Source organism: Schistocerca americana, chromosome 10 (genome assembly GCF_021461395.2).
Source record: "Schistocerca americana isolate TAMUIC-IGC-003095 chromosome 10, iqSchAmer2.1, whole genome shotgun sequence".
Lineage (NCBI taxonomy): Eukaryota > Metazoa > Arthropoda > Insecta > Orthoptera > Acrididae > Schistocerca > Schistocerca americana.
The window spans coordinates 193,629,326-193,648,022 of record NC_060128.1 but is presented as its reverse complement, the minus strand read 5'-3'; the positions used below and the strand labels follow the sequence as shown (position 1 = coordinate 193,648,022).

General features: G+C 46.4%; 1 protein-coding gene across 1 annotated transcript in view; it reads right to left on the bottom strand.

Annotated features, from left to right (window-relative positions):
- Positions 1-18,697, bottom strand: part of LOC124552481 (synaptic vesicle glycoprotein 2A-like) — a 150,949-nt gene that overhangs the window by 94,423 nt on the left and 37,829 nt on the right. Inside the window, exon 2 of the mRNA XM_047126762.1 lies at positions 18,352-18,429. Within this exon, the coding sequence (XP_046982718.1) occupies positions 18,352-18,429 (78 nt within the window). The remainder of the gene's footprint in view (positions 1-18,351; positions 18,430-18,697) is intronic.

The window sequence follows — 18,697 nt, the reverse complement described above, 5'->3', positions numbered from 1 at the left end:
CGGGAATGCCCTTCCTGGCTTCTAGCAGCCTTAAGCTTAACAGTGTACAAGTCATTATACTGTCAATATGTGACAGGAGTTCCAGTGTAAGCTGTCATTATCGTATGGCAGGCAAACGTGATAGATATTGCAATGCGTTAATGTGGAACCAATTTACGCTGGAAAAAAGTCCTTTCCAGTTTTTTCCACCAGGTCCAAATCAGGCGCTGTGAATGCAAAAAAGACATATATAGAAATGTTTCCATATGCAATGGATTAGGAACGGAACGCGGGCACATATGGGAATGTTTCCACATGTAATTGATCAGGAACGGGACTTGGACAGAAATGGCTAAACAAGTGAGAAAGGCACAATGTTGTTTTTATTATTACCGTCGCTTACACAACTTCTTCAATATGAACACCAGAAGCGTCGACGAAATGCTGTACAGCGCCCTGTTTGAACCTGGTGGAAAAAATTGCAACTACTTTTTTCAGCGTAAATCGGATCCGCCTTAACGCGTTAGCGTACTTAACAAGTTTGGCTGCCATATGATAATTACAGCCCGCACCAGGCCTCCGTCAGTAGTTGCACTTTAATTGCTCATAGAACAATCCGGAAGTTATGAGCAAGTGCCCGACGATCGTTTTTGAAAACGGGAATAATGATCTGCTGATTTATCCTGAACACGTCGTTGCACTAGCAAACTATGAAAAACTGCTGGTGGACGAGGGCTAGTTTTCTCAGATGAGGAGTATTGGGAAGTGCCGACCCTCCATCGATGAGGTCACTCTTTTTTGGAGCGATCTCATTTATTAAACTGCGATCACTTAGCTCGTTGTTATTTCGCGGTTCGTGCGACGAGTCGAGGGAGGAGTGGTAGTTTGATGTTCCGCGCAGAACATAGACTGACTACCGTTCATGAATAGTATTACAGGGGGTATTTTCCAACAGGATAACGCTCACTCACACACCGCTGTTGTAATCCAACACCAAGAAGTAGTTGTACGACATAAACGAAAGTTGGTAGTCTTGTTTCTACGTCTGAAAGACGACATCTGCTCAAATGTTTCGCCAGTCGCATAAGAGTGACTCTAGTAACGTCACTATGAGGATATAAATCACTTTTAAGTACACGCTGTAACGGTCCTCGAGATTGGACGTGGGGAGCTGATGTTAGTCAAGAATGCCTTTTAGGCGACAAAGACGCCATTGTCAAGACTTACCGAGATCATGTAATAGGGCTACGAGCAGCTGGATGTTCCTTGTGCGATACTGGGAAAAGACTTGGCAGAAATGTAGCCACTGTAAATGATTGCTGGGGGAATGTACGGTCGCAATAAGAGCGGCCTCCGAACGGCAAGATGGCACTACCAGAGGGGAGACCGTTGTTTTCGGCGTACGGCTGTGGCATATCGTACTAGGTCTGCAGCAGCAATTTAAGCAGCAGTAGGCATTGCTGTGACACAACGAGCTGTGACGAATCGGTTACTTCGAGGACAGTCCCGAGCTGGGCGCCCTGTAGCGTGCATTCCACTGACCCCAAACCACCTCCATTTGCGACTTCGGTAGTGTCAAGCGAGAGCTCACTGGAGGGCAGGATGGAAGTTTGTTGTGTTTTCTGATGGAAACTGTTTCTGCCTCGGTGCCACTGATGGCCGTGTGTTGGTTAGGGGGAGGCGACTCGAGGGCCTACAGCCATTCTCTCTGCATGCTAGAAACACTTGACCTACACCTGAAGCTATGCTTTGGGTTGCGATTTCGTATGACAGCAGGAGCACTCTAGTGGTTATCCCACGCACCCTTAATGCAAATTTATACGTCAGTCTGGTGATTAGATCTGTTGTGCTACCGTTCATGAATAGTATTACAGAGGGTATTTTCCAACACGATAACGCTCACTCACACACGGCTGTTGTAGTCCAACGTGCTCTACACAGTGTCGACATGTTGGCGTGGCCTGTTCGATCAGCAGATCTGTCTCCAGTCGAGTACATAATGGGACGTCATAAGACGACAACACCAGCGTCATCCACAATCAGCATTATCAGTCTCTGTATTGACCGACCACGCGGAACAGCCGTGGAACTCCGTCCCGCAAACTGACATGCGGCACCTGTACAGCACAATGCATGCACGTTTGAATGCTTGCATACAACATTCTAGCAACTTCCTGGCAGATTAAAACTGTCTGCCGGACCGAGACTCGAACTCGGGACCTTTTGCCTTTCGCGGGCAAGTGCCCTACCAAGGTAGAAAGGCAAAAGGTCCCGAGTTCGAGTCTCGGTCCGGCACACAGTTTTAATCTGCCGGTATGTTTCATATCAGCGCACATTTGGCTGCAGAGTGAAAATCTCATTCTGGAAACATTCCCCAGGCTGTGGCTAAGCCATGTATCCGCAATATCCTTTCTTTCATGTGTGCTAGTTCTGCAAGTTCCCCAGGAGAGTTTTTTTAAAGTTTGGAAGGTAGGAAACGAGGTACTGGAGGAAGTAAAGCTGTGAGGACGGGGTGTGAGGCGTGCTTGGATAGCTCAGATGGTAGAGCACTTGACCGCGAAAGGCAAAAGGTTCCGAGTTCGAGTCTCGGTCTGGCACTCAGTTCTATTGTGCCAGGAAGTTTCATATCAGCGCACATTCCGCTTCAGAGTGAAAAATATCATTCTGGAAACATTCTAGCAGTTACACTGGTAACTAATGTGACAGAATTTCACATTTGCTATGGTTTACCTCGAGCTTACGTTTAACTGTGATCCTGCGATGTTAATCACTTAAATATGTTACATAGACAACAATATTCCAGAAATTTCATTACTCTACATTAATTATTTTTGGTGTTGCTATTCTTTTCGTCAATGAGTTTTGAATAAGGAGGGTTCAAATGGTTCAAATGGCTCTGAGAGCTATGGGACAACATCTGTGGTCATCAGTCCCCTAGAACTTAGAACTACTTAAACCTAACTAACCTAAGGACATCACACACATCCATAACCGAGGCGGTCGCGCGGTTCCAGACAAACGCCTAGAACTGCTCGGCCACAGCGGCAGGCTTGGAATAAGGAATTCAATATTACGGTTTTCCCTAAGTTCACTACGATCAACGAGATAGTTAAGTGAGACCGTAAACGTCCCGTGAACTCCCTGTAATTGGCGACCTTTGCATTCTTCAAAAAGATAACGCCAATTTTCTCAAAACAGGGTTACTGCGGTGCTTAAAGGATTCCTCCGCGGTGCAGATAGTGGTGCCAGGTGACGAAATGTGCTGAGATTGTCTCGCTTACCGTCGTCTCATTACTGGGGTCACGGAGCCTCGCTCGATTTTCGCTGCAAGGCTGTCTGCCAACTGGCGGCGTTGCCATAAGGAAAGCGCAGTAGAAGTGAAGCAGACAGCGATGGGGAATCATTCAAGCGACGACGCGGGACGTGAACTGAGAATCATTTATTTATCGTGTGGCTACACTAAAAACATTTAAGCTATTGCTTAAGTTCGTGGCGTTTTCATTTCACATGTTGACATTCCGGTTGCTATGAGTTTATTTATTTTTCAACTGTAATTTTTATTTGTAGTTCACTGTCGCTATTTGAGTTAGTATATTGTCATTTTGTCATTTGGAGATACTGAGTGGAGATGTGCGAGCTAGAAAATGGAGTGCCTACTGGAGAAATTGGACATTTCCGACATTCTGTGTATTGATTGAGTTCAATAGAAAGGTGACAGCAGCGGAGACAGCAAGCAACATTCCTGGCGTGTATGGGGATAAAGCCATTGGACAGGCCACGACCAAAAATGGTTTCTCATTTTAAGGAAGACCGTTTTGACTCTCCACGTGCAGGAAGTCCGGGCTTTTATGAAGATAGTTTAAACTCAAAAATGGTTCAAATGGCTCTGAGCACTATGGGACTTAACATCTGAGGTCATCAGTCCCCTAGAACTTAGAACTACTTAAACCTAACTAACCTAAGAACATCACACATATCCATTCCCGCGGCAGGATTCGAACCTGCGACCGTTGAGGTCGCGCGGTACCAGACTGAAGCGCCTAGAACCGCTCGGCCACACTGGCCGGCAGTTTAAACTCATTAATCCACAATGGGAGATGGCAAATGCGATGAACTGCGATCATTCCACTGTCACGCGACATTTCCATGCAATATGGAATGTTATGCCTTATTTTGCTCGCGGAGTACAAAATCAAAAGGTTCACACGATATCAGTCTAAATCAGCTTAATCACACTAATTTTCCCACTCAGAAAGTTAGCAACTGTACTGAACCCACCACGTGTATGGAATAGAGAAAGCCCATCGATACTCGAATTGTAACAAAAATTTAATTTACTGAAAATGATATGAAATATTAATTTCATACACAAATATACATAGCATATATGCAATTCTGAAATTAAGAATGGTTTAACCACTTCTGGCCTGCTTTCTCTAAACAGCTCATTGTGGCAAAAGCGTAAGTACTGTATTTATCTTCGATGCTATCTACATTTCGGCTTTTATGCCATTATCAAGTCAATAATAAAAGATGGAATGTGCAAATAGTAAGACACATAGCAAAAAATTGAAAATTTGTTATAAAAATGTTCGATGCACACTGATATAAAATTACGAGATATTCACTTACTTCTTAGATCCATAACATGTATCTGTTAAGGCAGTCCACAGAAGGTAAAAAAGTCTAACATCTTTTCTCTCTCTCTCTCTCTCTCTCAGCTCCTTGTATGTCGCTGTGTCCATCATACTTTCTGGTTCCAAATTTCCAACTCGTTGTTTATCGCTACGACAGCCGCAGTTTCGTGACACTCCTCCCTCCCAAGCCTTCTCGCACCACCGTCATCCCCATTCTGATCTACCCACTGTCAACACTCAAACAAATATTCGCACATTCTTCTGCTGCTTCCCCGTCTACCTTCTCCCCCCCCCCCCCCTCCACATACACCTACTTCTTACACTGCATTTCCTACTTATCCATTATACTAACTGTCCTCTACAGTTGGTCCACTCCTCCCCCTCCGATCCCTTCCCTCCTCTTACCCTTCCAGTCACACTCTTCATCTTCTTCCTTTTCTTAATCCTATACCACCTTCACAAAATACCTACTCCCATTTTTTTTATCTTCCCATTTCCAGTCCCCACCCCCCGCCCTGTTCCCTATTTTAATTTTTATTGTTATTTTTAGTACATTTTATTAGTGGCACTTACTAGCACACAATCTTATAGTTGAGATTCGTTGGCTTCCGCACTTTAATCGTCTGTTTTTCACTTCTATTGTTACATTTAGTACTTTTTTATTAATTACTGGCACTTACTATATCGTTAACTCCGATTCATCGGCATCTGTACTTTCTTTCGTCGGTTCCTTACTGATTTCGATTTCTTCTGCTGCATACGTACATTCTTTTCATGTTGTTAACGATCTGATGCACACATGTGAATGCAAAGATGATGATTCACAATGCTGATTCCAAAGGTAATCACATGCGATCAAATGACACCTAATACTTGTCAGCTTGTACGTGCGATACATCTGTATCTACCATTTCTTATAGAGTCTACATATTTTGACATGAGTTAGTCTCGTTTACCTGCTTTGCACTGCCTTATCAAATACGACATGTTAATAGTCTAAGAAGTAAGTGAATATTTCGTAACTTTGTATCAGTCTGCATCTAATAATTTTTTTTATATTTTCAATTTTTGTTATGTGACTTACTATTTACACGTTCCAGCTTTTAGCATTGTACTTGATAATACATAATGATGGGTACAAAGAAACGCACAGAAAATAGCACCGGCGGATACGGTGCATAAATAAATCGCCTTGATCGCTGCACAGGCAAGTGACGTGTGTATTGGGATTAAAATAAACTAAGGGGAAACAGTAGAGGTAGATCATGCAATATTTTTGGAGGATGCACAGCAGTAAAATAAATACTTTCAGATTAAATTCGATTGATTTAATATCTTTTGAGACCAGCTTTGTCATGCAAAATACTGAGGTATGGTCTTCTTGTTAGGCAGTCGATGAAAATGAGATTGTTTCGGTGCGTGAGTATGAACGCTCAGAGAATGTGTGTCTCAACTGGTAGGTTAATATAGGATGTATAGTGTGGACGACATCCTAAACCAATCCCAACTGTGCACTGTAGGGTCTGATTTTACGAGGCCATTGTATATTAGGATAGTTTAAGTTGAGCTGTAATGTTAACGAACAATTATGCCCTCTGGCTACGAGTAAATAACGTACGAAATAGACTGCTTCAGGCAAGTGCGAATTGTGGGAACAATAAACGTAAATAATGGTCGTCCTTGTCGGTTGTGGTCAGTAGCTATTTTCTTCCCGCCATGAGATCACGTGTTCCTTGTTCATCCATAAGCTAATGATATGAGGCAGCGCCACGAAAATTGTGATACGACGAATCGTCTGGAGTCCGCGAGAGACGCAGAGAAGTTGAGGGCGTACACTCCCAGCAATCATTTCAAACTACAGAGAAATATACAGACTACGAACAAAAGCTTCTGATCCCATCGCATTCACCAGGAATTCTGCTGGATCGCCAGGTATCATCGGAAGGCAGTCTTGAATGCTGCGGCGAGCACTCTGCTTTCCAGTGCCACTGACACAGCTTGGAGAAGTTGTTTCCTTCGACATGCGCAAAGAGTCGGCACACCTTCCAGTGTTATTTTTCATTCATTTAAGAACTGACGATATTTTTCGTAGCAGTTCGAAGCTCGGTGGTTTGTTGCACGTACACTGAGGTAACAAGAGTCATGGGGTACCTCATAATGTCGAGTCTGCCCGATGTAGTGCGGCAGCTCGACAGTGGCGAGGACTCAACAAGTCCCCTGCAGAAACACTGGGCCACGCTGCCTCCATAACTGCGAAAAGTGTTGTCGGTGCAGGAGTTTGTGCAAGAACTGACCCATCGATTATGTCCCATAAATGAATGCATGATTTCGCGGCGATATGAATTAATAAAATTTTCTCGGGCTTCCAGCCGCGTCAGGTGGTTAAAATCCCACGAGCTTTCGACCGAGATCTCCTCAGTCATTGTCAAGTGGTAAGACTGACTGCTGTGTCGCCGTGGACGCGTCTCACTGTTTACAGGTGTTCCGGTCAAAGACTGTATAGATCTCCTCTCCCAGTTGCTTGATAGCACAATTGTGGGACTGTTTAAGCACACGTTGACGTCGTCCTATTTCCTACATGGCGGCCAGTATTTCTACCAGTTGGACGGCGTGGCTACGGGAAGCCCATTAGCTCCATCCATAGCCAAACTTTTAATGGGAAAATTTGAAGACATCGCCTTGGACACGGTTCCAGCTAAGCCAAGTTGCTTTTATCGTTACGTCGATGACACTTCTATCATCTGGCCCCATGGTCGTGAAAGACTGGGAGAATTCTTAGAAAACCTGAACAGCATTCACGGCCACATCAGGTTTACGATGGAAGTCGAGATAGGTGGTGCATTGTCCTTCCTTGACGTCCTCGTTCGACGGAAAACCAATGGATGGTGAGTGAGAGCGTGCAGATACCGATCTATGTGTTTCGGTTTCCTGCAGACACTGTGGTCTGCCACTAGAACTGAGCCACCTCCGAAAAGTCTTCCGGGTGTGACACGCAAGAAACACACCAACAGAGAAGAGAACACCACCGAAGACGGAAGCAAGAAACTTGTGTTTTTACCTTTCTGTGGTACAGTGTCGGGAAAGATTAGCCGGCTCCTGAAGAGATATAACATCTCATCGGTGTTCAGGCCTCCAGCAAAACTTCGACAGCTCATGAGGCATATGGAGGACGATCTAGGACTTAGAACGTCTGGGGTGTACAAGATACCATGCCAGTGTGGCTGTTATTACGTCGGCCAGACAGTACGCACTGTGGAGTAATGCAGGACGGAACACGAGAGGTCTACGCTATCCAGAAAAATCAGCCGTGACAGAACACGGCTTAGAACATGGACACCGAATTCTGTTCGACGAAACATCTGTCGTTACGAGGACGAAGGGATTTTGGGATAGCGTCATAAAAGAAGCCATTGAAATAACCTCTGAAAAGACCATCAACAAGGCGGTTTGCAATTCAGCACAGCCTGGGACCCGGCTATCGCGAGGCCGAAACGAGCGCGACGGACGCGAGATGAAAACATTACCATATATGGCAACAAGAGAGCACTAGTCACGTCACAGCCAGCAGTGCGGCTATATAAGGACGCGGCCACGCCGACACAGCAGTCAGTCTTACCATTTGACAATGGCTGAGGAGAGCTCGGTCGAAAGCTCGTGGGATTTTAACCGCCTGACGCGGATGGAAGCCCGAGAAAATTTTATTAATGTCCCATAAATGTTCAATGGGATTGCTGTCGGGCGATATGGGTAGTCACATCATTCGCTGAAGTTATGCAGAATGTTGTTCAAACCAATGTCGAATGACTGCGGCCCGGTGACACTGCGCATTGACATAAACAAAATTAATTGTTTACTTTTGAATACGTTGTGGGAGTGAACAGTGATCAACGTGTTACAAATATTTACTATCAAACAGAATCGCTACTGAGCGATTTACCACCAGATGGAGGCTCTTACTCATTGGTCTGAAGATGACCACATTAGTGACCGAAACCGGTCACCGTGATAAATAAATTGTGATCAAGACTGTTTTTGATAGTAAAAATTAATTGTTGTTTGGGAAAATGAAGTCCACGAACGGCTGCAGATGGTCTGAAAGTAGGCGAACGTAATCATATCCAATCAGTTCTATGTAAACACAGCCCACAGCATTTTAGAAGCACCACCAGTTGCCACTGTGTCTTGTTGACTACTTCGCCTGGAGTCTGCGCAACTTTACTATCAGCTCTTACCAACCGAAACCGGCACTTATCTCATTAGGCCACGGTTTTCCATTCGTCTAAGGTCAAACTGCTATGGTCACGAGCCTAGGAGAGGCGCTGCAGGCAGTTAGCAAAGTCACTCACAAAGTCACTCGCGTCTGTGGTCTGCTGCCACACAGCCCAACTGCGCCAAATTTTACCGCACTGCCCAAAAGGATACGTTCCTCGTACGTCCCACATTGATCACATTGATTTCTGCGGTTATTTCATGCAGTGTTGCTTTTCTCTTAGCGCTAACAACTCTACGCAATCGCCGCTGCTCTCGGTCGTTAATTGCAGGCCGTCGGCCCGGCGTTGGACGTGGTCAGGGGTAACGGCTGTAATTTGGTATCCTCGGTACACCCTTCACAGTGTGAATCTCGGAAGACTGAATTCCCTAACGATCCGCGAAATGGAATGTCCCGTGGGACTAGCTCCAACTGCTATTCCGCGTTCATCATGTCGGAAACTTTTTGACATGTGTCACCTGAGTTTGTAAATGACGGCTCCGCCAATGCACCTTGTGTACGAGATACTACCGCCATCTGTACATGCGCATGTCGCTATGCCATGACTTTTATCACCTCATTCCGTCGTAGCATCAATGTGCCACGAGTGGCCCCAGCACTTGTCAGCGTTTACCAACTCACTTTCTTGCGGTTTCCAGGTGGGTGTGATGAGAACGAAGAGTACCTTTTCTGACGCTTGTAAAGCTGGGAAATGAACTGACATAAATGATTTTTACAGATGACACATTGTTGTGGCGGGGCGCTTCGGAACTGTAGACCGATCCACGAAAGATGGCTGTCCGCGTAGGTCGAGACAAGGACAGGGGCAGCAGGATTGTTACCTGCTCCAAGTAACAGTTGTGATGTGCTCCTACACTTACTTTGCTCTTGAGGAATGCGCGTAACCTGGAAATTACGTGGCTTGTGTAGAATCTGTCGCTCACCAACACCATCAACCACGATAACTCATAACAAATGTAATAAAAATTCACTAAATAACTCGCTATGATCGTGTATAACGCTCGCATTGCAGACAACATTGGCAGCGGAGCGCTCAGAACGCTGCTCAACGCTCATTGGCTGTCGGACAATGCGTGACGTAGGTGCGCGTAACAAGCCTAAACTTGACCGCCATCATCCGTGACTTCAACTATAGAATCTTGGAAATAGGCGATGCTATGGTGCAGGCTGTTAGTGTGTTATTCTCGTGAGGGCGTGTGTGGGAAGTGGTTGAAGGAGCAGATACCACGAGTAGCCGATATACACTACTGGCCATTATAATTGCTACGCCATGAAGATCACGTGCTACACACGCGAAATTTAACCGACAAGAAGAAGATGCTGTGATTTGCAAATGATTAGCTTTTCAGAGCATTCACAAGAGGTTGGCGCCGGTGGCGACACCTTCAACGTGGTGACATGAGGAAAGTTTCCAACCGATTACTCACACACAAACAGCAGTTGACCGGCGTTGCCTGGTGAAACGTTGTTGTGATGCCTCGTGTAAGGAGGAGAAATGCGTACCATCACGTTTCCGACATTGATAAAGGTCGGATTGTAGCCTATCGCGATTGCGGTTTATCGTATCGCGACATTGATGCTGGCGTTGGTCGAGATGCAATGACTTTTAGCAGAATATGGAATCAGTGGGTTCAGGAGAGTAATACGGAAAGCCGTGCTGGATCCCAACAGCCTCGTATCACTAGCAGTCGAGATGACAGGCATCTTATTCGCATGGCTGTAACGGATCGTGCAGCCACATCTCGATCTCTGAGTCAACAGAAGGAGACGTTTGCAAGACAACAACCATCTGCACGAACAGTTCGACGACGTTTGCAGCAGCATGGACTATCAGCTCGGAGACCGTGGCTGCGGTTACCCTTGACGCTGCATCACAGACAGAAGCGCCTGCGATGGTGTACTCAATGACGAACCTGGGTGCACGAATGGCAAAACGTCATTTTTTTGGATGAATCCAGGTTCTGTTTACAGCATCATGATGGTCGCATCCGTGTTTGGCGACATCGCGGTGAACGCACATTGGAAGCGTGTATTCGTCATCGCCATACTGGCGTATCACCCGGCGTGATGGTATGGGGTGCCATTGGTTACACGTCTCTGTCACCTCTTGTTCGCAATGACGGCACTTTGAACAGTGGACATTTTAGTTGTGTTACGACCCGTGACTCTACCCGTCATTCGATCCTTGCGAAACCCTACATTTCAGCAGGATAAGGCACGACCGCATGTTGCAGGTCCTGTACGGGCCTTTCTGGATACAGAAAATGTTCGACTGCTGCCCTGGCCAGCACGTTCTCCAGATCTCTCACCAAATGAAAACATCTGGTCAATGGTGGCCGTACAACTGGCTCGTCACAATACGCCAGTCACTTCTCTTGATGAACTGTGGTATCGTGTTGAAGCTGCATGGGCAGCTGTACCTGTACACGCCATCCAAGCTCTGTTTGACACAATGCCCAGGCGTATCAAGGCCGTTAGTAAGGCCAGAGGTTCTGGGTACTGATTTCTCAGGATATATGCACCCAAATTGCGTGAAAATGTAATCACATGTCACTTGTAGTATAATATATTTGTCCAATGAATACCCGATTTCTTCTTGGTGTAGCGATTTTAATGGCCAGTACTGTAGTTGTCCATGCGTCACAGAGAGTGCAGCTAGGAGGTTCTCCCGATCTGTAAATCATGAGAGGCGGAGGTCTGCGGCAGATCTCACGACAGCGAACAGCGCTGCTGGAGACACAAGTGTTTCGGAGCATGCGGTCCAGCGGACGCTGAACACGGGGTTCCGCAGCAGACGGCCTGTACGGGTTACCACTTCAGTCCAAGGACGTCGTCAGTTACGATTGCGCTGGCCACGGGACCATTACGATTGGGCCGAAGTGGCGCACCTGGTCGGATGAATCGTGTTTTCTGTTACACCAGGTCGACTGGTACGCGATCTTCGAGTCGTACGGCTGCACGAAACACGCACCGTGCCAAGTATACAGGCTCAAAGGCAGAATTTTATAGTATAGAAAACATTCACCTAGGGGTCTACGAGACTTATGGTAGAATAGTAACCGAAAGCACCGTGACAGCTATGGACTATGTGAAGATTGTAGCGGACCACCTGCTTCCGTTGGTGCTTCATGTCTTTCCTGGTGATGATGATGATCATGTTTGGTTTGTGGGGCGCTAGACTCCGCGGTCATCAGCTCCCGTACAAAGTCCCATTTCTTTCACAGTCCAATTTTGTACACAGCCCAATCTAACCACAGTCACGAATGATGATGTGAAATGGTGAGCACAGCACGAACACCCAGTCCCCGGGCAAGGAATATTCTCAACCCGGCCGGGAATCGAACTCGGGACCCGTGATCCAGGGGCAGCAACGCTAACAAGTAGACCAGGAGCTGCGAACGTCTTTCCTGCCTTTCAGCAGGATAAATGTCGGTGTCACGAGACCAGAATGGTGCTACAGTGATTGTAAACTCACGTTGACGTCTTGGACACCAGATTAGCGTCATCTGCACCCGATGCCACACACCGGCGCGAAATCTGCAGTAACTGCCTGGCCTGCGCGGAGACATAGGGTCCCGGATACCTCCTGAAAATTAGCGAGGTCTCGTCGAGTCCATGCCACATGGACTCGTTGCTGTATTGCATTCCAAAGGTGAGCCCAGCACACTACCTCATCATCGCATCTCGTGGTGCTAACCTGCCACCATGTGCAATCTAAAAAATAGTCACCCAGGGGAATTTTCCGAATCGGACGTAAATCGGTAGCGATGATGTACATGCAGATACAAGCAAAAGATTTCAATTTCAGAAAAAAATTGGATGATTTATTCAAGAGAAAGAGAAAGAGAATTCTTCCGGGTTGTATGGCCGTGGTCCATGGAACTCTTCTATCCCTGACGTTTCGTCCAAAGCTACGTTGGACATCTTCAGAGGTGCTCCTGGTTGTGTTGAGTCTTGGACGAAACGTGAGGGATAGAAGAGTTCCATGGACTGCGGCCATGCAACCCGGAAGAATTCCCGGCAGATGAAACATCTGGTCGTGAAGCAAGTCAATACGCGTTGGTCCACCTATGGTCCTCAAGCAAGCAGTTATTCGGCTTGGCATTAACTGACAGAGTTGTTGCATGTCCGTTTTTGGAGGCAATTCAGAGATACCGATAAGTTCGAAAACCACGCAGGTATTACGGAGATGTTTCGGTATCTCAAATGGATATCACTGGACGGAAGGTGACGTTCTTTTGGAGGACCGACATTAGAGGCCGACTACAAATCGATACGCCAACATACATTTTGCGTAAGGACCACGAAGATTAGAGGGATGTAGGCTCTGCTTGCGTTTGGAACAGAAAAGGAAATGCGTAGTAGTGGTACACGATACCCTCCGCCACGCGCCATACCGTGGCTTGCTGAGTATGTATCTAAAGGGAGATGCAGTGTGCTCCCTGCCGCCGTTGGATAAGCAGCTGCAGCAGCAAGTCGTATACCACTAGCTTACTTATTTGTTACATAGTTTAAGTCTTAATTTCTTTGCGTGCTTTTGTGTACTTGCATTGTTTAATTCATAAATTTCGGGCGTATTATAGTATTTGAGAGCTGTAGCATCGCGCTTTAGTACCTGAATAGTGTAAATTCGCGTAGTCGTCCTTCTTCTGTTTTTGTTTTGAACGGCCAGTGTCGGTTGGTCACAGCCAGTGTGCGCCATTGGATAACCAGCTGCATCAGCAAGTCGTATACCCCTAGCTTACTTATTTGTTACATAGTTTAATTCTTAATTTCTTTGCGTGTTTTTGGGTACTTGCATTGTTTAATTCATAAATATCGGGTGTATTATAGTATTTGAGAGTCGTAGCATCGCGCTTTAGTGTTTACTTCGTAGATCCTTACTTAAATTGCGTGTGAGTTTCGTATAGGAGGTGTAATTTCGAGTTTTAGCTACTGTAATCGTAAATTCAGGCAGATTGCAGCAGAGGTTAGTTAATACATTCTTTGCGTGTTTCCCTTGCGTTATCTAGGCACGGACTCATGTTTCAGCAACTGTTGTTCAACATCGATTAGAATGGACAGGGACTGTGATTGCTGTGTTCGGATGAGAACTGAGTTGGCATCCCTTCGCTCACAGCTGCAAGCGGCGCTGACTTCGGTCGGGCAACTTGAGGCTGTTGCCAATGGGCACCACTGTGGGGAGCCGGACTTGGGTATCACGGGGATGTCAACCTCGTCCCGTCTGTCCCCAGATCGGTCTGCCGCTGTGGTTGCCCCGTTGCTGCCCGCAGTGGGGCTGAGCCCTCGCCTGTGGTTGATTGGGAGGTCGTTCCAAGGCGTGGCAGGCAGCGAAAGACGTCCCCGGAGGCTGATCAGAAAGCCTCCCCGGAGCGTCTGGCAAACAGGTTTCAGGCACTGTCTCTGGCTGAGCCAGATGCAGCTGCCTGCCCTGTTTCATAGTCAGCCTTCAAGGTCCGGGCAATCACAGAGAGCAGGCGGGCTTATTGGTAGTATGGCGGCTAAGGAGGGGAAGAAATCCAGTGTGCACTCCGTGTGCATTCCGGGTGGAGTCATTCCTGATGTGGAAAGGGTCCTTCTGGATGCCATGAAGAGCACAGGGTGCAGCCAGCTGCAGGTGGTGGCACATGTCGGCTCTAATGACGTGTGTCGCTTTGGATATGAGGAAATTCTCTCTGGATTCCAGCGGCTATCTGATTTGGTGAAGGCGCCGGTCTTGCTTACGAGATGATGGCAGAGCTCACCATCTGCAGCATCGTTGACAGAACCGACTGCGGACCTTTGGTGCAGAGCCGGGTGGAGGGTCTGAATCAGAGGCTCAGACGGTTTTGCGACCGTGTTGGCTGCAGATTCCTTGACTTGCGCCGTAGGGTGGTGGGGTTTCGGGTTCCGCTGAATAGGTCAGGGGCTCACTACACTCAGCTGGCGGCTACACGGATAGCGGAGGCTGTGTGGCGTGGACTGGGCGGTTTTTTAGGTTAGAAGGCCTCGGTAAAGTACGGGGTGGGCTGCAATGGCAAATACAGGACGTGCTTGGATCAAGGAACAGTCGGAATTGTGGTTGTAAATTGTTGTAGTTGTGCTGGGAAAGTCCCTGAGCTTCAAGCGCTAATAGAAAGCACAGCAGCTGAAATCGTTATAGGTACAGAAAGCTGGCTAAAGCCGGAAATAAGTCCTGCAGAAATTTTTACGAAGTCTCAGACGGTGTTCAGGAAAGATAGGCAGAATTGGTGGTGGAATGTTTGTGTCTGTCAGTAGTGGTTTATCTTGTAGTGAAGTCGAAGTAGATACTCCGTGCGAATTGGTATGGGTGGAGGCTATACTTAACAGCCGAACTAAGTTAATAATTGGCTCTTTCTACCGACCTCCAGACTCCGATGATACAGTTGCTGAACAGAGAAAATTTGAGTCTCGTAACAAATAAATACCCCACTCATACGGTTATAGTTGGTGAGGACTTCAACCTTCCCTCGATATGTTGGCACAAATACTTGTTCAAAACCGGTGGTAGGCAGAAAACATCTTCCGAGATTGTCCTAAATGCTTTCTCGAAAATTATTTCGAGCAGTTAGTCCACGAACCCACGCGAATTGTAAATGGTTGCGAAAACACACTTGACCTCTTAGCCACAAACAATCCAGAGCTGATAGCATCATGACTGATACAGGGATTAGTGATCACAAGGTCGTTGTAGCTAGGCTCAATACCGTTTCTTCCAAATCCACCAGAAACAAACGCAAAATAATTTTATTTAAAAAAGCGGATAAAGTGTCACTAGAAGCCTTCCTAAGAGACAATCTCCATTCCTTCCGAACTGACTATGCAAATGTAGACGAGATGTGGCTCAAATTCAAATATATAGTAGCAACAGCAATTGAGAGATTCATACCTCATAAATTGATAAGAGATGGAACTGATCCCCCGTGGTACACAAAACAGGTCCGAGCGCTGTTGCAGAGGCAACGGAAAAAGCATACGAAGTTAAGAAGAACGCGAAATCCCGAAAATTGCCTAAAATTTACAGACGCCCGAAATTTGGCAGGGACTTCAGTGCGAGATGCCTTTAATAGATTCCACAACGCAACATTGTCTCGAAATTTGGTAGAAAATCCGAAGAAATTCTGGTCGTATGTAAGGTACACAAGCGGCAAGACGCAGTCAATACCTTCGCTGCGCAGTGCCGATGGTACTGTTACCGACGACTGTGCCGCTAAAGCGGACTTATTGAACGCAGTTTTCCGAAATTCCTTCACCAGGGAAGACGAATGGAATATTCCAGAATTTGAAAGACGAACAGCTGCTAGCATGAGTTTCTTAGAAGTAGATAGCTTAGGGGTTGCGAAGCAACTCAAATCGCTTGATTCGGACAAGTCTTCAGGTCCAGATTGTATACCGATTAGGTTCCTTTCAGATTACGCTGATACAATAGCTCCCTACTTGGCAATCATACACAACCGCTCGCTCACCGATAGATCTGTACCTACAGACTTGAAAATTGCGCAGGTCGCACCAGTGTTTAAGAAGGGTAGTAGGAGTAATCCATCTAACTACAGACCTATATCATTGACGTCGGTTTGCCGTAGGGTTTTGGAGCATATACTGTATTCAAACATTATGAATCACCTCGAAGGGAACGATCTATTGATATGTAATCAGCATGGTTTCAGAAAACATCGTTCTTGTGCTACGCAGCTAGCTCTTTATTCGCACGAAGTAATGGCCGCTATCGACAGGGGATCTCAAGTTGATTCCGTATTTCTAGATTTCCGGAAAGCTTTTGAAACCGTTCCTCACAAGCGACTTCTAATCAAGCTGCGGGCCTATGGGGTATCGTCTCAGTTGTGCGACTGGATTAGTGATTTCCTGTCAGGAAGGTCGCAGTTCGTAGTAATAGACGGCAAATCATCGAGTAAAACTGAAGTGATATCAGGTGTTCCCTAGGGAAGCGTCCTGGGACCTCTGCTGTTCCTGATCTATATAAATGACCTGGGTGACAATCTGAGCAGTTCTCTTAGGTTGTTCGCAGATGATGCTGTAATTTACCGTCTAGTAAGGTCATCCGAAGACCAGTATCAGTTGCAAAGCGATTTAGAAAAGATTGCTGTATGGTGTGGCAGGTGGCAGTTGACGCTAAATAAGGAAAAGTGTGAGGTGATCCACATAAGTTCCAAAAGAAATCAGTTGGAATTCGATTAATCGATAAATAGTACAATTCTCAAGGCTGTCAATTCAACTAAGTACCTGGGTGTTAAAATCACGAACAACTTCAGTTGGAAAGACCACATAGATAATGTTGTGGGGAAGGCGAGCCAAAGGTTGCGTTTCATTGACAAGACACTTAGAAGATGCAACAAGTCCACTAAAGAGACCGCTTACACTACATCCGTTCGTCCTGTGTTAGAATATTGCTGCGCGGTTTGGGATCCTTACCAGGTGGGATTGACGGAGGACATCGAAAGGGTGCAAAAAAGGGCAGCTCGTTTTGTATTATCACGTAATAGGGCAGAGAGTGTGGCAGATATGATACGCGAATTGGGATGGAAGTCATTACAGCAAAGACGTTTTTCGTCGCGGCGAGATCTATTTACGAAATTTCAGTCACCAACTTTCTCTTCCGAATGCGAAAATATTTTGTTGAGCCCAGCCTACATAGGTAGGAATGGTCATCAAAATAAAATAAGAGAAATCAGAGCTCGAACAGAAAGGTTTAGGTGTTCGTTTTTCCCGCGCGCTGTTCTGGAGTGGAATGCTAGAGAGATAGTATGATTGTGGTTCGATGAACCCTCTGCCAAGCACTTAGCTGGACAGGATGGCCGAGCGGTTCTAGGCGCTACAGTCTGGAACCGCGCGACCGCTACAGTCGCGGGTTCGAATCCTGCCTCCGGCATGGATGTGTGTGATGTCCTTAGGTTACTTAGGTTTAAGTAGTTCTAAGTTCTAGGGGACTGACGACCTCAGATGTTAAGTCCCATAGTGCTCAGAGCCACTTGAACCATTTGCCAAGCACTTAAATGTGAACTGCAGAGTAGTCATGTAAATGTAGATGTAGATGCAGATAATAGTGTCCAATTCAGTCTAGTTCGAGGGTCCTGTCCATAATACTCCAAACGTTCTCAACGGGGAGAGATCCGGCGACCTTGTTGGCCAAGGTATGGTTTGGCAAGCTCGAAAACGAGCAACAGAAACTGTCGCCGTGTGAGGGCGGGTATTATCTTGCTGAAATGTAACTCTCCGCACAGTTATGGCAATTACTTTTGAAATAATAAACAGTTTAATTACTTTTTTCCATCTGTCTTTATTCCATTTAACTGCCCCCTGACACTTGTAGATTTAGATGGAATTGTAGACGTAGACCTTGTGGATCATTGGCTACCCATGTAATTTTTTACGCTTCTTGAGGTGTGCCCACGTATGGACAAAGCCAGATGTGAATGCTCCAGTGGAAAAAGCGGACCACATCCTCACCTGTGAGAGCGACGGCTTCCTCGAAGGGCGTGGTGTCGGCTGCGACCGCGCCATTCTCCACGTGGGTCTTGTCCTGTTCTGAAACACAAGTACACAACATCGCGTTAATACGGCCCTCCTACAAGTATTTCACTTATGACAATAGCAGGAGGACGTTCGCAGTTCAAAGCGCCGAATTTACTTAGTCAACGCGAAACAACACGTGAAAATAAAGCAGCCACAACTCGTATGTTTAAAGCACGTCGACAGCATGGCCAAGGCTATGGTGCTCCAAACATCTAGAGAGTTGGGAGCCAAGTAGCGAGTGCCCTCAGGATTCTGACGAGCAGTTCTAGTCAGACGAATC